General features: G+C 41.5%; 1 protein-coding gene across 5 annotated transcripts in view; it reads left to right on the top strand.

The window, feature by feature from the left end:
• daam2 (dishevelled associated activator of morphogenesis 2) overlaps nucleotides 1-23,367 on the top strand; it is a 94,989-nt gene that overhangs the window by 56,893 nt on the left and 14,729 nt on the right. For 4 of the 5 annotated variants that reach the window (XM_019876464.1, XM_019876482.1, XM_019876477.1 and 1 more), the window contains exons 5-16: nucleotides 4,900-4,994; nucleotides 12,895-13,228; nucleotides 13,934-14,044; nucleotides 15,137-15,240; nucleotides 15,351-15,417; nucleotides 15,488-15,605; nucleotides 15,946-16,084; nucleotides 18,278-18,336; nucleotides 18,417-18,604; nucleotides 20,991-21,296; nucleotides 21,479-21,586; nucleotides 22,746-22,775. In XM_019876464.1, the coding sequence (XP_019732023.1) occupies nucleotides 4,900-4,994; nucleotides 12,895-13,228; nucleotides 13,934-14,044; nucleotides 15,137-15,240; nucleotides 15,351-15,417; nucleotides 15,488-15,605; nucleotides 15,946-16,084; nucleotides 18,278-18,336; nucleotides 18,417-18,604; nucleotides 20,991-21,296; nucleotides 21,479-21,586; nucleotides 22,746-22,775 (1,659 nt within the window). The remainder of the gene's footprint in view (nucleotides 1-4,899; nucleotides 4,995-12,894; nucleotides 13,229-13,933; nucleotides 14,045-15,136; nucleotides 15,241-15,350; nucleotides 15,418-15,487; nucleotides 15,606-15,945; nucleotides 16,085-18,277; nucleotides 18,337-18,416; nucleotides 18,605-20,990; nucleotides 21,297-21,478; nucleotides 21,587-22,745; nucleotides 22,776-23,367) is intronic. The other variant, XM_019876488.1, reaches the window with a different exon arrangement.

The raw sequence follows: 23,367 nt of genomic DNA on the forward strand, positions 1-23,367 counted from the left end.
GGGGTTTTTGGGGGGTTGTGGGGGGGGGGGGGGGGGGGGTGTCAGTGAAAACAAGTAGTCAGCTATGCTCTCTGTGTTATTTTAAGCACAACTGCTGCGATAGATGTTGTGTCTCATTGTACATTAAGACACTGACCAGTGTGCACCATGGACCCATCAGATGGAAACCATGTGGATTGAGTGACCTACAAAAATGTTTTGAGATCATAAAACACTTCAAGGATCATTTTAAGGATGAATAAGTGAGCGTAAAACACCAAAACAAATATGATTTATACAAATATATCTGCATGTACAGTATATGTACAGGTATGTGTGTATATTGTGTGTGTATCTGTTGTGAAAGCAGCATTTTGTTGTACTGTATTTCAACATTGAAAGTATGCTTGTCCCTCATCAGTTGCCGTTCCCCAAGCAGCAAGAAGCTAGGGATGTGAGGATTGGTTGAGAGAATAGTCGGTAATTGAAACCAAATGAGGCCTTCAGAGTGGTAGAATAAAGGATTAAGTTCTCCAACAAAGCGTCTTTATTTAATATAAAGCATAACATTTCACTTTTTACTGCAGTAGGAGCAGAAGACAGCCAGCTTTTCCTTAATATCCGCCGAATGTTGCTGCGCCACGGTCGTTCTTACCCGTAAGGATAGCTGCCGCCATTTCATGATACAAAAGCACCAAACGCCATGGATTAGTTATCTTGAATTCTCTCGAGGGTGCTCGATTCCCATGGTCCTTCGTGTTGTTGCATTTTAATTAAACTGTGCTTGGTCAGCATGTTTCTACATAGGTGCCGTTTTCAGGATGCTGTTTTGCACAATGCACGTACAGTACTTGATACTAATATACATCTCCTGATTGCGTGACTTTAGCGTCCTCTTTCACGCCCACCCTTCCCACTTTAACGTCCGCATGCTGTCCTCAGTTACGTCCACCTTTCCCCTCTATAAGCAGCGTCGGCACAACATCAGTCAGTCAAGCGGACCAAACCCCTCAATGAAGTCATACAACAGCATTCACACAACTCGTGCATACACAAGACGACGCGCATTATTAGGCGCCCTGTCCATTTTGTAGAAATTGTAAGACTTTTAAGTGCACCTTATGGTCCTGAAAATATGGTGGGTCGATAGATAGATGGATAGATATCTGCCACCCGTTGGCAGATTGAAGTGAATCATAATACATAGTTCATGGTTCATTCATGTAAAACTGACATCATCACTGTATTATATTAAAAATGGTCGTGAGGACAGTCAAATTCTCCACACTTATTTTAAACAAGAAGTCTCAACTCACTCATCGTCGCTTGGCGCCATTTCCACCTTCCGCAATCTATTTTTTTACTCACTCTCGTTATTTCCTCCTCCACAGTCCTCCTTGCAGCTTCTTAACGAAAATGTTGAAATAATTCAGAGTTGATTTGTTTGACAATGACTTCATGTCTTGGCTCCCATTAGAGCTCACCAGGGAGGACGCTCGTTCCACAGTAGCCGAGTTAGTGGATGAGCTCATTTTTGCTTTAAAGTCCAGCATGATTACTAAATAACCCAATGTCTTGGTGTTTATTTATAAAATCATGTCTTAATCACATACCTGAAATCCTTTTCCGGCATCTTAGTGACATTTCAAATGTACTTGTGGTAACTCTGGCAAGGGGTTCTGTTGCGTCCAAGTTCGTACATTTAGCATCAGATCTCCCACTTGGTCGAAGACCATGAGAGTCTATTCTTGTTACAGATTACTCAACATGTAATTATTTATGTCTAGAAGTATCCATACAGTATACTGTATATTGAAATATGCTATGAACCTCATTTTCTTCAGTCTTGTTTCAGTTAAAATATAGTAAAGTATGAATGCCAAATGAACCGTCACAGGCTGTGCAGACAAAACTAGTGTTACAATGACAGCAGAAAGTACACGGAAATCAAAAATGTCTCACGTTTAAATATCAGCACATGGTACTGAACTACATATTTTACCCTAAGGGTTAGAGTTATAAAAGCAAGTGTATTTAATCCAGTATGTAACAAATGTTGGCCAGACAGGCGATGCATTATGTATCGTTTTAATGGGTAATTTTTGGTCCAGAAATAAATGCCTTTGTGAATACTAGATGAACCAGAACTAAAGTGTTTTGGTCTGTACTCGTGTACTGAAAGACAAGCACAATCACAATGCTATATAGTGGGATTCCCTATCGTTGCTCTGAGAAACCAATCTGTTCAAATAAATGAATAAATAAAAGACTTGAAGCTGCCACTCTCGCATTAAAGGGAAACCTGATTAAACTTTACCTAAAAATGTCCATGGCCCCTCTTTGAATTTTTTTTTTTTCTCTTCAAAACCACAAATGTGGAGTTGATGGCCAACGGGCTCCTTCTTCAACCAAGACTTCCATTTGCCTTCAGTTTTAAACTGTATACTGTACTGGGAGTCTACAGACTTTGTAAACATATTTTCTGCACATATATGGTTCCAATTAGGAATGATTGTACTCATTGCTCACTCATTTAATGAAGGATCAATGCTTCAGGGCATCTTTCTGGCTCAAAGGGGCTTATTTTCACAAATACTCATTCAGGTGGAATACCCTTTGCTCTTGTAGTAACTATTTTTAAGAATAATATCCCCACATGTGCATAGTGGACCCAGGTTATAATGCGCTTACAAATAACAGATGTAGAAATGTTTGGCTCATGTAAAAGACTCTTGCAAACGGTGAACTTAGTATACAGTTCGTCTCCCCAACATGTGTGTGTCTAACTTGACTCACAAAGTATTAATTGCCACAGTTTCTTGGCAGAGAGTGTTTCAACCATCTGGACGTAGGGCTAAGACGACACAATGGTTGTTTGGACTGAGCTGTTTCTCGATTAAACATTCACACATTGGACAGACAAGAAGTAGTCAAACATGTGGAGGTTCCTTTTAGCTGGGCAGCTACTGTAAATGAATGACTTGACACATGTCCTTTCTTCCCGTGGAATATTTACACCGACCTCACATCGACATGTCCTGCTAAAAGGTTCTGTTTAAGAAAGTGGAGCCGTGTTTTAAATAAATATCTCCTCAGTCAATTAATAGGAAGCAACTGTGACCTGCTTACTGCTAAAACACGCTCTTGAACCCTCACATTTGGCATAAAGCTTCAAATGAAAAAAGACCACAGATTAAACAAAAGACCTTGTGGTCCTGTTGGATGTCAACAGAGGAGCACTTTGATGATAATGCATGCAGCCATGATGTTATGTTGAAATTTATTGACACTAACACAGGACAAGGACAGGTTTTTTAATGCTATTTTCTGCCGTGTTGATTTCAACTATTAACAGTGGAATTCTAGAGTTTCTTTAAGCAAAACAGGATAACCTTAGAAGCCCTTCATCACGCGATTTTAAGCTTTCCGCATTTACCTATCAAAAAAGACACCGCATCTGTTGGACCAGTTGACATGATCGTAGACTCATGAATCTGATGACGACGACTCCAGAATATAATGCAATCCGTTTATTTCCAAAAATAAAAACGCGACATAGCACTGTCTTACTTTGTATGGCTCAATGTCAAAGACTGTTTGCTTTCCAGTTCCAATCAGCCACACCTGTACTGGTGAGCTCACCTACGTGTGGTGTGGGCCGACACCAAAAACACAAACATATGGTGTACATTCATTCATTCATTCATTTTCCAAACCGCTGTATCCTCATTAGTGTCGCGGGGGGCGGTGCTGGAGCCTATCCCAGCTCTCTTCGGGCAGTAGGCAGGGGACACCCTGAACCGGTTGCCAGCCAATCGCAGGGCACACAGAGAAGGACCATCCGCGCTCACACTCACACCTAGGGACAGTTTGGAGTGTTCAATCAGCCTGCTATGCATGTTTTTGGAATGTGGGAGGAAACCGGAGGACCCGGAGAAAACCCACGCAGGCACGGGGAGAACATGCAAACTCCACACAGGAAGGCCGGAGTTGGAATTGAACCCGGTACCTCTGCACTGTCGACGTGCTAACCACTCGACTACTGGTATGGCGTACATATGATTATATATTACCTTTGCCACAGTGGCGATCTAATTTATTATGAGATCTGAGTTATTTTTGGGGGCTATTTTTCTTACCTGGAAGTAAGACGCCTGGCAAACTAAAACCCATGTGGTCACCATGCCCCTTTCGTGACATTGTCCTAAAGCCGTGGCTGCTGCCCGCACAACCATTGAAACAGTAAATCGTAATAAAGTTGCCTGGGAGGGCGGCACCTCGGCCGGGTCTTTTCTCAAAACACTTTTCGGCCGTCCCGCGCGGCTCCAGCCCGTGAGGCGGGCACTTCAACCAGGGAGGCCATTCGGAGTGCACCTTCATCGGACACACGTGCGGGCGAGCGCACAGAAGTGGACTTTAAGAGCAGAATTTCAGAGCAGCGGAGCTCCAACCGGTGATGCCGGTGCTTCGGCCGAGGTGGCCGCTCATAGCACCTCTTTCCCACATATGCTTTTCGGGCATCCTGCTGGCTGATCGAAAAAGTTTTCGTGTTTAGTCTGCAGAAATGGTCTGAGGGTCGCTCCCTCAATTTTATACATGTAAAACTGAGGACCCAATTGTTTTTTTTAGATTGGAGGAAGCTATAGCTTAGAGAGCAGGAATAAGTAGGAATGCTCAGAGATGCATGAATGGAGGAAAACACCTCTATGGGGGTGTTATTGGTGAGGGATTATTATTTGAACATGGCTAAAAGTTCAAAAAGTTGATGTTGCATGATACAAACCCTTCAGGGAAGGCTGGTGGATTTCTGGTATAAAACATCTTGCTAAAAAGAGACACTGTTTATTTGTGCTTCAAATAAACCCAAATTCTAAATGATTCACTCGATCTTAATTAGCTTATTTTCCATTTTCTCACCAGATGCAGACCCTGTTTGCCTTTGATGAGGAGGAAATGGAAATGAGAAACAAGGTGGTGGAAGATCTGAAGACAGCACTTCGAACTCAGCCAATGAGGTAACCTGTGAGCAAATTCTCTCCTATAAACACAAACGTGACTTCTTTAAGATAATTGATACAGCTTAACCTCCGTATGTACAATTGACTCCCACATATTCATGGTTTGACACCCGTGGATTTGGAAGATTTTTTTTCCTCAGTATTTTTAAATAATTTTTGTGGGGGTGGGGGGGACTCCTGACGTTCGTGGAAAATGAAGACACAATGTGTTTTTTCAATGCAGTTATAATGAGGGTCAATTATTTGAGGACCGCGATCCACCGTGAATAGCGAGGGTCCATTTTAATGCATTGATTTGGTTCAAAATGGGATGTCAAATGTTCAACAGGATTATTATTCTATTGCCTGTTAATATGTTTTGAAATTAGACTGATGAAATGTATTACTTAGGTCATTGTAATGATCTGTCCCCAGCAGCTGTTTGGCCGCAGTTAGAGATTGGGAAGACTAAACCATTCAATCATACAAACTGCTTTTCTTTCCCTATCAGCAGCTGCTCAATTGCTGTCTTTCAACTTGTGCCAGTTGAATGATGCATTGGTCTGGAACCAAGCTGTGTGTGTGTGTGTGTGTGTGTGTGTGTGTGTGTGTGTGTGTGTGTGTGTGTGTGTGTGTGTGTGTGTGTGTTTTCTTCTGTAAAGGAGCCATGTTGTGACAAACCTCATGTGTAGAGTGATAAATACTCATAGCCGACTCTGTGTCTGGGTCATGTCTGGGTTGTATATGGCATGTATGTGGTATATGTATGTGGTGGTCATCGGCCAAGTGCTTAACCAAACAGAACAGATCTTAATGCAAATTAAATCAATTTTCACAATATTCATATTCTTACGAGGAAAGAATATTTACAAAATGAAGTTGACTTTATTCTCATCAAGTCGACTCTAATGGAATGAAAGTTGAGTGGACATTGACAAATTCTGACATGCTTAATTTATTTTGTTTTCCCCGCTGTTACAAAAATTACAGGAGAATGAAATCCTTTGCAATAATCTATTTTCACAGATAATGGATGGTGCATATCCAGATTTTACTCAGAACAGTACATCAACAATATTCAGCAACTAAGCTCTTTATTTTTACGCAACAGACAGATTATAATGCAAGATCATGGACGTTGTCTTGGTGAGGACTAGCCTACTGTCACCTGATGGTAGTTTCAGCCAGAGAAAAACATTCTTTCTGTTTATGCTCGTCTTTGGGACAGCCAGTTAATATTTTGGATACATGAGGAAACCTGTTCTGCGTGGTGGTAATATGCGTCAGCGTCTTCGTGTGGGATCAAATTCCTCTTCCACTGTGATTGTCTGGGCCAAACAGTTGTTCAAAATCCACTTTGTTTCCCCCTCACTTATCCTTGCTGTACATTCAGGAGACCCCCCCCCCCTCCGCCTCACAAATTAAACCGATTAAAGTGTCTGACTAACTTCATTCGGCACACTCATCCATTTTCCTGCAAGCGTGCCCCGCCTCCTCCCCATGCAGGACAAAAATGTGATTAGCAACTCATGGACATCAAACTCTTCATGGAATTGTGGAGTAGTGAAGTGGGCTATCGACTAGTCTGTACAACCCCTGTCTAAACAAAAATGTCCTTGTCAACCAAAGAATATGCAGAATGGATAGTAGACTGTCCTTCATTGGTGTGGGACAAAAAAAATCTCAATCCTAAATTGAAATAAAAGACAAATCCATTGATCAAATTCCTATAGTGTTGTGAGTGTGTTGTAGCAATTTCCATTGAACTTGGGGCAAGAGGTAGGCTACAGCCTGGACTGATAACCAATCAGTCGCATGGTCGGGTGTAATAGTATGTTTAACTCCATGACCACGCCCAACATTTGATGAGAACTCATTTGTAGATACTGTTTTTTTGGACAATAGATTGCTCAGGCTTAAAATTAGCACCACTAAAAAATATATTCAGTCATACCTCGGTTTTCGAGCATAATCCGTTCCAGAAGGCTGTTCAAAAAGCGATTTGTTCGAAATCCGCAGCTATTTTATTAGCCGATGATTAGGGGCTGATAACGCTATGCAGAAATAACAAAAAAACAGTCAAATTTGCGTGAATCACAACAAACACATCTGCTCACAATGAACGTTACACGAGGAAGCGTCACTTCCTCGTTTAAGGAAGCCGAGAGGAGTCAAGTGGCGTATTCGGGTTTGCTCAGCTTGGTCGAAAAACGGTTTTCGGTCGTAATCCGAGGCATGAAAATCTCGAATTTTCTGGTCGAAATCCGATTTGGTCGATAACAGAGACATTCGAAAACCGAGGTTTGACTATATCGCGAAGAAGAAAACCATGTATATCACTCTGACGTATTTTGGGGGGAAATTTATTTGACCAAAAACTGAGACCAAGAACAGTAGAGCTTGGACTGGCACCAACTATCCTTGTCCCCTAATTGCATTGATGGCCATGTATGAGTTCCGGTTGTATTCGAAACGTCTGTTCCTATTCACGGATAAGTTTTTCTTTTTGCTTTATAATGACTTAACCTTAACTTGAATCCTGCATTGCATTGGGACTGAAAGGTAGAATCATGGTCAGCTATTGTGCCTTGCAAATGCACCAACTGCCAAAGATAGAAATGGAAGAAAAAGAAAAAAAAGATCGAAAAGATAACGAAAAGGTGGAAGTAGAAGTAGTTATGTCAATCAATGTGTGACATATATGTAGTTTGGCATTAGGCATCCGTCACTATTCACAGCACCAAAAAGAGCAATAACTGACCAAGATTCCATCTTTGCCCACAATTTGATGTGGGATTCTTGTTTCGGGAAGCCATTTTAAATTAAAAAGAAAAATGATTCCGTAATTAGAATTGCAACTTTTTGATTCCAACCGGAACTCATTTGCATATATCAATACAATTAGGGAACAAAGATCTTTGGTGCCAGTTGGACCTCTAATTTTAATTTACGCAAGTAACAATTGAGTATAAATTGCCGAAACAGCCAAATTATGACAAAAGTAATACTTATAATTTTTTTTAAATATTAATTCTTTTTAGTAGTATATTTTGTAAGATACCGGAAAAGCTTTCCCCAATTTTTTATTGTTTCATTTAACTAACCTTGTTGAACCTTAATGATGTCGTGAGCCTCCATTACTCATAATTGCGCTTACGACTCATTACTCATTAAGTCCCCGCCATTTTATTCTCAGCCGTGTGGTGGGTAGCTGTTGGGTTCCAGAGAATGAGTGTTCAGGGAAACTCTTCGCTAGTTTGATGACAACTGCATGATAAAAGGTAATGAAGGCTCTGCTACAGTGTTTGTATGAATCAGAAGTTTATTGATCCCTAGGGGTTTTTCACTTTCAAAAATGTATACCCTCGATGTTGTCTCTGACACCGTTTGAAAGGATTATTTGTGTCAAATGTGACAGAACTCATCTGTGTGTCACACTTTCATGGCAGTATGTCCTTCTGTCTGTGAACTCTTTTCATTCGTGGCTGTGTTGGATCACTGCCGGTATTGGCTGTAGTCCCTCCTTCCCTCTGCCCTTTCAGAGAGGCAGCTGCTATGTGACATGACAAGGCTCTTCTGTGCCCTTAGACCTCTTTTTACTTGGTCGCCGAGCAAAAACACATGGTGGGCATAGAGCGAGCCAAGTGGCGAGGACAGAAGTGACATTGCTAGCAAACTCCTCTTCAAAACTCAACAGCTGGATGCAAGCATGTCAGCCTTGTTGTCTGTTCAATCTCATCATCATGCCGGATACATTTTAGAGTGGACAGCATGCAAAAATGTTCACTATACTGTATCCTTTGTGCTGTGCTGTGCCTAAAATCAAGAAATACATCTCGATCTCGACCAAATGAATGGTCTACATCTGGTCTGATGTTCATTTCCATGAAAACGTTTTTATTAGGAAAGAAAAGTTATGATTGGAAAGAGAAAATAATTCAACAGAGGATCAGGAAAGTCCAGCACGTGTCAGCCATTTTTCTCACTTTCATATTTTCAAATTTGAATGTGAAATTAGTGCTAGTTTAACCTTTTCAGTTCAATTCCACACATTAACCTCCCACAGAAACCTTTGCTTAATGTTTGTTGTTTTTATGGGGTTTTTTGCAGACACTTGTACCACTTAGGTCATAGCAACTCTCTCTAATTTTGAAAATCTTCTGAGTACCGTGGCAAAGTATGTTATTGTCAACTATGTACATCAGTCAGTTAGTGTATGTCGCTTGATTAAGTAAAGCAACGCTTCTCAACCAACACTTCATCTTCTCTCACTTAAAATAAATAAACCTACCACCATGTTGATTGTGACATATTGTGGATTATATCTGTCCACAGCGGCATTTCCTGTTATGATAAGCACATGCTGTTTGTACATTCTTCGCACAAGTTGACGTCGTATGATTTACGCATTGGAAGTTAAGGCATGTTAATGTGAACTGTTATGAGAATTAAACACTTGTCGTGCGTGCTTGCGCTATTTATATATAAATCTACAGGGAGCAGTTCAAGTGACAACCAAGGCTATGTGGCTAATATGCACAAAGTAATTAATCAGGCCTGGACAAAAACATGGATGAGACTTGGTTATGTTCTGGGGCTGTTTTGCTGCATCTGGCACAGGGTTTTTCGGAAACCAATACAGGAAATGAAAATCACGGCATTCTTAGTCAAATGTGCAGCCCACAGTGAAAAAATCCTGCAGCAGGATCAATGACTCAAAACAAACAGCTAAAACACTCAAGAATGGGCAAAGTGACCTTTTACGAGGCGTCATTTAAATACTCTTGAACATCTGTGGAAGACCGCCTTCAAGCCTGAGACAGCTGAAGTGGGTCGAAATGCTCGTTGACAAGTCTCATTGGGTGTTGCAGAAATCGTAATGATGAGCTCAAAAGGTTACTCATGTAACCGTTTTTTGCAGAGGCAAATTTCATGATCCATCTATCCATTTTCTGATCCGCTTATCCTCACACGGGTCGCGGGGCGTGCTGGAGCCTATCCCAGCTGTCTTCGGACAGTAGGCAGGGATCACCCGAAACTGGATGCCAGCCAATCGCATGGCACACATAGACGAACAACCATCACCACTCACACTCACACCTAGGGACAATTTAGGGTGTTCCATTAACCTGCCACGAATGTTTTTGGAATGCGGAAGGAAACCGGAGGAGCCGGAGAAAACCCACGCAGGTACTGGGAGAACATGCAAACTCTATACAGGAAGGCCAGAGCCGGAATCGAACCCTGCACCTCTGCATTGTGAGGCCGACACGCTAACCAGTTGATTACCGAGCCACCCGCAAATTTCATTAGGTTTTTTTTTTTGTTTTTTAAAAAACAAATGCGGTAAGAAATGTGTATGTGCAGATTACTTTTTTTCTGAGTTATTAATCTATTTAAATTTTTACTTTTGGCATTTTTCCAGTTACTGTATTCCAATGAACATGGTTGATTTTTATATTACCTTTCAGGGGCTATGGAACAAACCTTTCAATTCAGTACTAGGCATAGGTCGGTCTAGATAAAAGTTGTCGGCTGGAATCCAAATTAGTTTTAGATAAAGGATTCTTCATTCACTGGAATTCGAACTGATCCTTTTTATTGCTCTATGATTATTTCCTAGAGATAATCTTAAATGCTGCCTCATATAACGTTATCTTTGCCTGTCATGAGCCCTGCCTCAACATCAACTCGTGTGCACCTCTGCCATTTTTGGTTTGTGTCATTACATTCCAAGTTACGTTACGCTCCTTTTTTTTTTTCTTTCTTGTGAAAAGTGTGTGTAAGTGCATCCATGCGTGTGTGCATCATTGGTTTCACCCCCCCAGTAGTGTTTAGCGCTGCTTGAATGCATATCGTATGCAGCACTTGCTTCTTTGAATGGAAAACAATCCTGAAGGGGTTTCACGTATGCACAACACAACACATCCTGATTTATATAGCGCTTTCACAACAGCTGCAGCTGTAACAAAGCGCTTTCCAAAACAGTTAACGTAAAGTAAATAAGCGGTTGCTCCCTCAAAAGAGGAGACAACGATTGGTCCGTAAGCCACTGGAGCGTAAATGGTAAGCTGTCAAAAGGATACTCCAAAGTCAGAGAAGGTTGGCTGCTACTAACTGGAGAGGAAGGGCGAGATGAGAGCATCTCTGCTCTACAATGTTATAACAATTGAATGGATTGCTCATGTCATTTAACAGCCCATTAAGTATGTTTATGTGTTAAGCTCCACAGGATCTCGAGTTGCATGTGCACATACACATTTCTTACCGCACAGAGAAAAGCCCGACTGCAAGGCTTTCACCTTTTTCGAACTTCCAAGAACAGCATCATCCTCTACTCACCATAAGTTCTTTTCGCGGCTGCTCAGCTTCAGTTTTTCACCAGCGTGAAGGATCTTTTCTCTGAGGTGGTCTTACAAATCTTGGACAGGAATATGGCTGTTACAGTATTTGGCATCTTCTCTGGCTTCACTTGTCACTGGTGCACTGGAAGAAGGTGAAGAATGCGTTCCACCTTGTGGCTTGCCATACCATGTCAACTGTGCTGCATTTAGTTATCGATGGAGACACCCGGGGGGGAAGACAAGAAGCACTTTGTTTGCTGATGATTGTGTGAGCCAAATGCATTGTCAAATTGTTTTATTTCTTTGAAGAAATTGTTGGTCATGCCAGATAAAGTGTGTGCTTTTGCTGGAAATCTGGAACCGATTGTTTTTAAGTAAAAGAACACTTGGCGTCAAGTTTCAGTGCGATATGAATTTGAGGAAATGTTTTGAGTGGTTTTGTCCAAATGTTGAAGGGGTTTGTCTGTGTTCCTTCTAATGTGTCAAAATAATGCATCTCGAATCCTCCTCCTCGACTTTTTCCCCTTTCCAGTGCTGGTCCTCTTTCTAACCCTCGTGCAAGCCTGTTGTCTGAAATTATTCATCATGCACATCAGAAATCTGACAGTGTAGGAAGTGCGTTTGTTTGCCGACTGGTTTCACCCCATGTTTACCCATCCTGTCTGTCATTCAGCTTGTCAGCTTGATGTTAATAGCTGGCTGCTCTTCTATTTCGAGCAGCTAATGAGGCATGCCTCTTAAGATACTTGGAATGTAAAGTGGCCACATTAAAAGAGTGTTCAGCTCTAGTTAACTGTATCGAATGATATCATTTGATAATCGCGATTAATTGATGTGCTACTGTGTCTTAATCTTTAAATCCAAATACAGTACAAATAAATCTCTGGGTTTCAAGATGATTCTCAGAAGGATGGATTCATTCATGTGCAGCCATCAGACTATTTAACAAAGAATGTTGATTGGATGCCGCTTGGGTAAATGGCCATTCATTTCTCACTATAAAATGGAAGTTACCCTCAAGGAACTAATGAAGTTTTTTTTTTTTTTTTTTTAATCTCTTATGTGTGTGCCTTTTAGGCCAAGCTTCAGAATCAACTTCCCCTGGTGTGCCTAAATCACACCTTGTAAATATTAAAAAGAAAAGCAGAAATACCATTGTATTGCCTTGGCATGAAGATGTCACAGAAACAAAACCCAACCCGCAACAGTCTGAGTGTTACATATAGTGCTTGCAAACAATGTGCCACAGAGTCTATTCATTTATTTAAACTTGGATGTACAGTAGGAACGGAGCCTATTACTGTATGTAAAAGCCAGCAGTGATCTTAAGTATTTAGTGTCCCTGGTTTAATGTCACTTTATGATTGTACAGACCGCAGGGGAGCATTTTACACCTTAGCTCTATTTGTCATACATGCATTCATTATTTTAGTCAAGGTCTTTAATTACGATTATTCCTTGGTTTTGTACTAAAAATAAATGACTATAGATTGTGCTTAATGTGTTTGAAATCATTGCAAGCTTTTGTACAGCAAGATGCTAGGCCAGTAAATTTTTGTCTTCGCCCTTTTCAGGTTTGTGACGCGCTTCATTGAGCTGGATGGCCTCACTTGCCTCCTCAACTTCCTTCGCAGCATGGATTACGAGACCTCGGAGAGCCGCGTCCACACCTCTGTCATCGGCTGCATCAAGGCTCTCATGAACAATTCTCAGGGTCGAGCACACGTGCTCGCTCACCCGCAGAGCATCAACACCATCTCGCAGAGCCTGCGAACGGAGAATGTAAAGACCAAAGTGGCCGTTTTGGAGATTCTTGGGGCAGTGTGTCTAGTCCCTGACGGACACAAGAAAGTTTTGCAGGCCATGGCTCACTACCAAAAATACGCCGCAGAGAGGACTCGTTTTCAGGTGAGGCAAACCCACACAAATGTTTCATACTCTTTAGTTGTCTTTTGGTTCACACATACTGGTGTCTTCTTTGAGCCTGGGGGTGTCAGTATTCATGTGAGAGACTAGACAAAGTCATCCACAAACAAATCAAGCTGAGATCATTTTGATGAGTGCTGACATCTTTCCAGATGTTTTGACCCCAGGCTAAATCAGCACACTTTGAGAACATAACAAAGCTGGGTGAGGACATCAACAATTATGGAGGTCATGAATACGTCGTGCATCAGTGTCTATCAGGACTGAGTCAACAAACCACATTTTACTCATTCCCGCTGGGTGTGTGTGAATTTGTGGCACCTTGGACTAAGTTCACACCAGAGGAATGGGTGATTCACCCTTGATGAAGACTTGTGATTTTGTTCCATGTTGCGAACACTCCTCAGAAGTTTGTCTAGTTGTTAGTTTAGGACTATGCAAAGGGTTAGTAACCTCCTGCGTTATCTGATCCCGCCACTGTACAATGACTTGAATGTGATTTATGAAGCTATCTATCATGTAAGTGACTCTTTTTACCGTTTGTTCTTTATTACCGGTACTTAAACAACATTACCAACAAACTCTCCCCTGTGTTTGTAGACGCTGCTTGTGACTCTTTTTACCATTTGTTCTTTATTACCGGTACTTAAAACAACATGACCAACAAACTCTCCCCTGTGTTTGTAGACGCTGCTGAATGAGCTGGACAGGAGTACGGGACGCTACAGAGACGAAGTCAACTTGAAGACTGCTATTATGTCCTTTATCAATGCTGTGCTCAATGCTGGAGCAGGAGAGGTCAGCTCCAGCACATACTCGACATACTAGACCAAACTCTGTTAAACAGTTACATTGTTTCAATATTTGGAAACAATCCAAAAACAAAAAAAGGAATAAGTTAAAATTTGGACAGACAGGTTGCACCAAATTAGGATGACCAGGCACCCTAATTTTACAGTGGTGCAACTGAAAAAAAATCTGAGGTCGAGGACTTGTGTGGACCAGATTGTTATTCATTTATGAGCCAATATAACGTAAAATAGAGTTGTTTTTCCCTTTAATATTATTTAAAGTGTAAAACTGTCATGTTGAATGTGATGCTGTTGAAAATTTTGGACCACCTGACTTTATTTCTGGTGCAACCCAGAAAAAAATGCTGGGCGCACCAGTGCAAAAAAATTAGCCCTGAATTAGATGTTGAAACATTTTTGAGCTGTTGCCTACCTTTTTTTCATGACATCACTTTTGTGGATGTTGGATTGTACCCTGATCCCATCTGGAGTGCACATACGTAATTTTGAAATCAATGACAATTTGATGTATGTCGTCTTTTGGCACTGTCATTAATCTCCCTGAAATGCGCTCCCCTCGCCACTCAAAAATGTGATTTGCTTATTGTTGCTTAACTCTCGAGCCGTGCGGCCAGAGTGATGTATGAGCAGAGTTTGACAACCTGGGGGCTGTTTTCGCATTCATCCAAGGTGGTGGTTGCACAGCATGTTCACTGCAAATCCCAATTTTAGGCAAATACCTTCCTGCATAGTTGCAGTCAAAAACCTCCTTTTTTTCTTTAAAGATGTGTACAAGTTCAAGAATCCATTTGAATTGATCTCGAGAAGATCCTAAGTTTTCAATGAAGTGCGGTTTTTTTTTGTTTTGTTTTGTTTTTGGGGTTTTGGGGGTGTTTTTTTTAATGCAGTGTGCCCAGTTTGTTGACACATCATGTTAACCATATGCTTTGTACATAAAAATGTGTTAATCGAGCAAAATGTGTGAGCGTCACACAGTCTCAACAGCTAACTTGGATATACCCTTTCATTGCAAGCCCAATCTGAATCTCATGAATTGATGTTAAGATTAGCATTCCGCCTTCTGCTCTTTTATCTCCAGGACAACCTCGAGTTCCGCCTCCACCTGAGATACGAATTCTTGATGTTGGGCATCCAACCAGTGATTGACAAGCTTCGAGAGCATGAAAATGCCACTCTAGATCGGTGAGGGACAATCAAGCTAGGCAAAAGGCGGTATACCAGGAACATAATGGCACAAGATGAAGCTGGTGTAATTCTCACGTTGTCGTATTTATTTTTCTTTTTTTTTTCAGGCATTTGGATTTTTTTGAAATGGTACGCAATGAGGATGACTCTGAATTGGCCAAACGGTTTGACATGGTAAGTAATGCAGGGTTGATGTCAGATTGTGATGATTTGACAATAATGCAAGAGTTATTATTCTCAACAGACCCACGTTGACACCAAAAGTGCCGGTGCCATGTTTGAGCTGGTCAAAAAGAAGCTGAGCCACTCGGACGCCTACCCACACCTCCTCTCCATCCTGCAGCACTGCCTGCAGATGCCATGTGAGTTGCTACATGTTATACTCGTGTAGTAAGTCAGTTTGACAAATTGGGATAAGATATTGATAGACAGTTACCATTAACAGTTGCTTAATAAAACTCGAAAACAGACACATAATAAGTCACAGACAAAATTGTGCAGTCCATGCGTTCTGGAGCTAAACATTATTGCAAAATACACAAAAAAAAAAAAAAAAAAAGACATCTGACTTCAGCTTACTGCCATATCATATCAGTTATCATCCCAAATCAAAAATGTTATTGCTCTGATCATTCTTCTCCAAATGGTTAAGGTGGTTTGAAATGAAACATTTTGCCATTGTACTGCAACTTCCACATACAGATAAGCGTGGCGGTAGCAGCATGCATCACTGGCAGCTCCTCGACAGGATCCTCCAGCAGATAGTCTTGCAGGATGACAAAGGGGAGGACCCCGACCTTTCACCTTTGGACAACTTCAATGTTAAAAACATAATTCGCATGTAAGTGAAATATAGTCCTGTAAATACAGTACTGTAGTGTTATCGTCATAGCAGCATATACATATACAGTACCACTTCTCATATTATTTGTACATGCCAGGCAATCCTTTCAAAGAGGCAGAGAATGTAGTTCGTCAGGAAGGAAGAGGCAAAGTGAAGGTGGCAGCAAGGGGCTCCTGGTTGAAATCTGTGGAAGCGGCGCACCGTGCCTGAATTGGCACGAAAGAGGAAACCTGAGATCAAAAGGAAATTACTCTAATCGTATTAGTCAGGCAGGCCAGCCAAGTGAGCCATGTTTAGGTGCGGCCTGCGCAGCCACTTGGCTTCATGTCAGTGGTTTTGTTCATGCACTTAGGATGTTTACATTTAGTCTTCATGGGAACTACTGGCCACTGACAGATCACAGAACATTATTCATACACTCAACGTGGTTTGTTTTACCCTTCCTGACGACACTTACATAAACAGCTAAAGATCACGCTGATTCGGGCAATGCATTAGAGACGGTGCCGATGAATTTTGCTGTGGCAGTACTTACGACTTGTCATGTTAAGGTGCGGAGCTGAATAAGAGAAGTAACTCCTCCGAGTCTTGAGGAGAACCAGTATTTACCGTACATTTCGCATTTTAAATATTCTCAAGTTCACAATGGATAAGTATGACAAAGAGCTGTGATATGGACTTGACTCCCTTCTTGGATCAGGTTCTGTAACATGTAAATTGGATTATGAATGGAATATAAGCAGCTCACATAAGTACCACAATGGACCTACAGCATTTAGAATAAAATCAACAGTCCGGTTATTTCTGTTATTGACGATCAATGATGTGTGTGTGTGTGTAGTCTCTCGGCAGTGAAAGAAGCATAAAACATGAAGTGGTGTAGACCTTGGCCCATCTGCTTCTACCACTGTACATTCATTCAGTCACTATTTTTGTTCTATTACAACACTTGAGCGTAATTCTTTCCAGTAGCGCCCAGACAGCAAACTTGGATGCAGCATCTAAGCTCAGCCTTTCATTAAAGACCTTAGCGGATCCATCACCGGGAGGCGAATCCCTCCTGCCAAAATCTTGTTGTGTTTCCATTAACGTTCTTGAAGTGAATTATACCTGGAAAAATGAATCATGAATGAAGATTTCCACATGAGGTTGGCAGCGTTCCACAGGCCCCCCGTAGTTGATGGGTGAAAACGTGTCTTGTGCATATGTGGCTTTTAGGGGGAGAGAGGGAGGTTGGAGAGGTTAAATCAACTATAACAGCAATGTAGAGTCATTCACCATGACGACATGTGACCCACACCTCAACATGTGGACTGTTGCCGCTTTCCCACTGCTGTGGAAAAGTGTTCAACAATGAAGTATTTGTCTTGGGGGGGTGTTGGATCCTCGAAACGAAAGACCCAAAGAAAAAAAATAAGCGAATCCGTGAAACACACCAACCAAAAGGTGCCAGTAAAGCAAGCACGAAACTTTGCTCTCGAATTTACTTTTGAACTTTTATAAATCATTATATGGTATGCTCACATCATATTTGTTTGGAATGACCAGCATTTCTGGCAATCTGTAGGTTGAACTGTTTCCATTCTGTCAGTGACAGTTTTTATTCTCTCAACTCCAGCCAAGGCTCCTCTCGATACTCAAGGTTTTACTCAAGTCTTTTTCCCCTCAAATAGTTGTACCTTTATAAACACTTATCAACTTTTTGCTTCTCTTTTATACATGTATATCCTTTTTTATTCCTCCCCATTTCTACCTCCATAAACATATCCCGCCCATGCAGTTTTCCCAGATTGCTTTATTTTAAATTTTCTAATTTACTAATTTTCAACAACCCCGCCCATGCAGTTTTCCCAGATTGCTTTATTATTTTAAATTTTCTAATTTACTAATTTTCAACAAAAATAACCAAAACATAAAGTATTGACTTCAACTGATTCAAACTCCCCATGGTTTAACTCTAATCTACTGGGCAGTGCGGCCTGCAGCAACTGAGTCAAAGCTGGGCAAATAAATGAATTCCATCGCATACAAAATGAGTGTTCATCAGTAAGCATGTCGGGCGTGACATACATCCAAGTAACAAATGTCCAGGCTTTGCTCAGTTTGACTGCGTTTGACTCCCTATTCTACTGACAGTCCATTTTTCTGCATCATTGCATCGTTCCTCATTGTGGTCTTCTGTCTGCATAGGCTGGTCAATGAGAATGAGGTGAAACAGTGGAGAGACCAGGCCGAGAAGTTCCGAAAAGGTAAGAGAGCGCGTATGATGATGTTTTATCAGTTGTGTCGTTGTATTTTGTAACTTGGTTTGTTCTCCTTCTCTCTTCAGATCATGCCGAGCTGCTTGGCAAACTGGAGAGGAAGGAGCGAGAGTGTGAAACCAAGACCCAGGAAAAAGAGGACATGATGAAGACTCTGAACAAGATGAAGGATAAACTCCAGCGAGAGGGTGTTGAGCTGCGCTCAGCCAGGGAACAAGTCCTGGATCTATCAACACGCATCAATGACTGTATTTCGGTATGAAGTCCTACTTTTTATACTTGAAGGAAAATTATTTTAGGCATCAGGCATTCGGCTCTTTGTCAGCCCGCAGCCGCATTTCCTTCAAGCGAGACAGTTCTGCTTGACCTCACCGCAGTTTTAGCCCTGCTACGGAACTCTGGGTAGCATGGAGGAAAGCACACTTTCTTTTGATTGATCGACAGAAATCTAATGTTGGTATTAGAGAAGAATGAATCAGTAAGAAAAAAAAGTAAAAAGGTAACACCGATGACAATATAATTGCGTCAATTGTTTAGGTCAGTATGTCATGTTTCTCGTTGTTCAATTCATTGGTGAGTTACACAGTCTGATGTCATGCCATTGCACAAGTGACATAGCTCCAGTGTTAGAAAATAGAAAACAGCCATAATTAACACCCACCCCAAAGGTTTGTAATTGCCTATTGATGCCATGATATGGCACTTTTATTTCCGTTAGACGAGGCTATGGCCTGACAAAATAAAGCTCCTCTCCTCATATTAGATGAATCTGAAATGATGGTGCCACAGCAATATTTTTATTTTGGACATGATTGGGCCAAGTGACAGAGGATAGGTTCTGGGCCAAGTGACAGAGGATAGGTTCCCCATCAGAACTTTGCAGATTTGCAAAACCTGAGCTGCGAATATGCGGGGGTTGTGTTGCAGTCCCGCCTGTCTGCCCTCTGGGGGAAATTTAAGTCTGATCACAGTTGGTCTATTAGTGCAGGGGCCCCCAACCTTTTTTGCCCCACGGACCGGTTTATGTCAGACAATATTTTCAGGGACCGGCATTTAAGGTGTGGCGGAAATAATACAACAATAATATGGTATGAGCCGCATGAAAACTGTAACGTTTTCGAAATATAATAATAAACACAAGGAGCGTCTAATCTGGCCGCAACACTCCAATCGCTATGGCAATGTTTAATGCCTTCAAAATACGATACAACACAAATTCAAAGTGCATGAAAATGACGACTCACCACAGCACCGAGCTTGATTTTCTGCAACCAGACGGTCCCATCTCGGGGTAATAGGAGACAATGACACCTCAAGTGTGTGGTTTATGTCCAGTCTACTTCGTAATTTTGTTTTCGTCGCCGTTGCTGCAGAACCCCCGCCTCACACAGGTAGGATGTCGAAAATAGCAACAGTGCTATTGTGGCGATCTCAGAGTATTCAGCCACAACTTTAATCCAGTTGTCTCGAACGTGCTTTTAAGGTCGCCGTCATTTGCGATCTCCAGCAGTTTTTTTACTCATTTTGCGAGCTCTGGTGTTTTGTTTTTAAGCGGAATCGGTCACGTGACGGAGAAGCGTGGCTTGACGCGGACCGGCGGTTGGGGACCCCTGTATTAGTGGACCAAATTGAACTGAACTTGATGGAAATGTGGCTTTACCATATCACTGTGGTTGGTTATGTCAACATTACAGCGTGAACAGAAAAAGTGAGACACTATAATTTATTTGATTAGCATTCACAAATGCTAATTTAAAGACCTTGACTCATTTAATGTCAAAATGTAAAAATACGTGCCAAAACGTACAAGAACGTTTTTTTTTTTAATTAAAAAAATATCAACAAAGGGCTTCGCACACCTCCTCAGTCAGTATCGAGGCTGTGGGAATGCTTTCAGTTTGATAAATCACCACTTGATAGCAGGAGTGGCTTTGATTAGTTCTTGGTCACATATAGTGTGAGTGGGTGTTGTAGGGTATGGTACGGCAATCTTTCGTGGTGTGCAGAAGCTACGCCACCAGTGAGAACATGGATAAATACCAGCGGCTAAGTCTACCACAGAGCTTTTTCAAATCAAAAAAAGATTACAAAGTCCTATTGTCATCTTTGACGAACACGCGCACACAAAGTTCAACGTTCATGAAAACTTCGTGCATCAGTGGAGTGTTTATCTTGCGCTTAAACAGTTATTTTGCAATCAAATTACCTTTTTTGTGTTATGTTATTTCGTAGGAAAGCATTGTTTCGATATTTGAGGTATCGCTAATGTGAAAAAATAGCATCAAAGTGAAAGTTCTACTTGAAATGTATCTTTTCACAACAATCTCTTTTTCAAGAAACTTACCAATGTTCAACTGCTTACTAAAGAATAGTAAAAGGTAGAAATATACGTTTTTCCTGATGAAAAAAGAGGGTTAAAGCTTTCTTTTGGTAGGTTCCGTGTTTATATAGCTAGAGAACTTCTGTCTTCTGTAGGCCTTCAAAAATTTGTCAAAATGGTCAAAAATGGCTGGTGGCTCTCCCAATTTGACAGAAACGGCTGGCATTGAATGAGTTAAATGTGTTGAGTTCCCATCGCTTCCTAGTAGTGCATAGAATAATGTCACACAAATGACTCCTCCTTTTTTCCACATCTCCCACAGGTGGGCAACGGTTCTTTCCCACGGCCACCTCCCCCTCCTCCAGGGGCTCCCATGGCTCCACCTCCACCACCAGTGACAGGTGGCTTTCCTCCACCTCCACCTCCGCCGCCCTTCAGCTGCCCACCTCCACCACCGCCACCTCCTCCACCCGGCGGCCCACCTCCTCCACCAGGAGCCCCTCCCATTTTTGGAATCCCGCCTCCCCCTATTCCATCTTCTTTCAATTCGGCAAGCACGCTGCGCTCTAAGTCCATCCCTCAGCCCTCGCATCCGCTGAAATCTTTCAACTGGGCTAAACTAGGAGAGGTGAGACATGACTGGCAACATCTGTATCTATTTTTAGAATAATGTCAGGTGTCTTGTTGTCCTTTTATTTTGTCATGATTCTGTGTTTTACTTCACCAGTTAGTGGTATTAACCATAACAAAACAAGGACATGAGAAATTGTGGCAAACACTAATGGACCCTCACGTGTTTGTCTTCATTAGCATATGATCAATGGCACGATCTGGAACGATATTGATGACCTGAAAGCTTTCAAGATCCTTGACCTCAAGGACATAGAGAAGATGTTTTCTGCCTATCAGAGACAGCAGGTTCGTATTTTAAACCCAGCCGAATGAAATGCATGTGAATGACACGTGTGCGTGTTCATGTTGTACAGTGATAGCATGCAGTACACAGAGACAGAGTAATTTTTTTATTATGAGCCTGTCAAGTTCCATTCATGGTGCTAATTCAGCTTGATTGTTTAACTTGTGTGACACTGCCAAGGGCTCAGCTGAAAGACACGATGTAGAGTTGTAGCAGAGAAAGCGCAATTGTGGAACTTTAGCCCATTTGTGGGAGCACAACAGAGCTGTCTGGATCGTTCCGGGTTCTTGGATCAGCCTTGATATTATTATTAGAAAGGTATTCGGCTAATAATGTTCATTGTAGTGAGGTAAACCTGCATTGCACGACTCAGGCATGTTTTACACTCTCGTGTAGGACATTAAGGTAACCAAAAATAATAAAGAAAATCTATGATCATATGTATTGGCTTTCATTGAAAAAGTGAGGATTACAATAATGGTAAAGGCAGAATTTTTGAATTTTTTTTAAAAAATTAGAATTTTTTTTTGAAGATTTGCTTTTAATATCTTCATGAAAATTAAACAACCTCCATTTCCCTCACTGCTGCAATGCTTAAATGTTCTTTTGACAGCCTGCCCGCATGTGCAGACTTGTTTTCAAGGTTCATCAGTCATTGGAAATGGGTGACAGTGATGTATTATGTTTGCATTCATTCATACAGAGCATTTTATTGTAACCGGCTCCAACTATTATAGTTCAAGATAAATTCATTTGGGGTATAGCCGTATAAAAACCAATTGTTAGGATATTTTGGTTCCATTGAATCAGACCAATGTTGGCGTGGTTGACTTCACAAGCCTGACATGGACCCCATGTTGATTTATTTCACGCGCTACACTCATTTGACATGTTTCTGTGTTTTCCGTGTCAAGGCAGGCGTTTGATGATTCAATCAAGACTACGTAGTAACAACCATGAATTTATTAAGAAAAACAAAAAGAATACCCATTTGACTTAGCGGTAGACTGTATACTTTTTTGCTCCGAGCGGGCTTCTCAGCTTGCGCTTGTCATGTGCGCAGTTGTAGTTCTCTGCTCTAAAGCTAACACTGTGTCTCTGCTTCAAGTGCTAATCTTTGCATGTGTTTTGTGTCTCTGCGCTCTCCGGCTGCCTGGGCAGGACCTGCTCACTAACCAATCCTTCAAGCAGGTGAGTTCAAGACTTCATCAAGTCACCTTTTGCTACCTTCAGTGTAGCTGGCGCCTTCTCTTCTTGCCATGCAGGTGGCTGCAAAATGCTTATTTTTGTTTTGAAAGGGGCATGGGGGGGGGCGGGGGGCATAAGTGTCTGTCTTTTGTTTCCAATAAAATGATTAGGAAAGACATCATATTCAATTACGGTATTGGCAATGGTTACATAACCATTTAGACTTTGGAATTATCCGTCACTTATTCCAGTACAGTATACAGAGATGAAAGTCCTCCGGATTTTCCCAGAATTCCGGGTTTTTCAAATTTTTATGAAAATTTCTCCGGAGAATTGAGGAAAATTTGCATAAAATTAATCCGGATATTAGTTGACAACATTGAACGAAGACACGTTTCAGTTCGTTGTATTGCTTTCACGAGCGTAGCCGTATTGAGGCACTAACACGAGTAAGAGTAAAGAGATTTTGGTTTGTGTGATAACGACAGAAGACATGATGGCGTTTGACTAATCGTTTAGTAGAATGAATGGCAACTCGCAACAACAGTAGCAAGCGTCATTTTGCCTCTTGGGTTATACCATTTCAACTAGAACG

The sequence above is a fragment of the Hippocampus comes genome, unplaced genomic scaffold (genome assembly GCF_001891065.2).
Source record: "Hippocampus comes isolate QL1 unplaced genomic scaffold, H_comes_QL1_v1.1 scaffold107, whole genome shotgun sequence".
Classification (NCBI taxonomy): domain Eukaryota; kingdom Metazoa; phylum Chordata; class Actinopteri; order Syngnathiformes; family Syngnathidae; genus Hippocampus; species Hippocampus comes.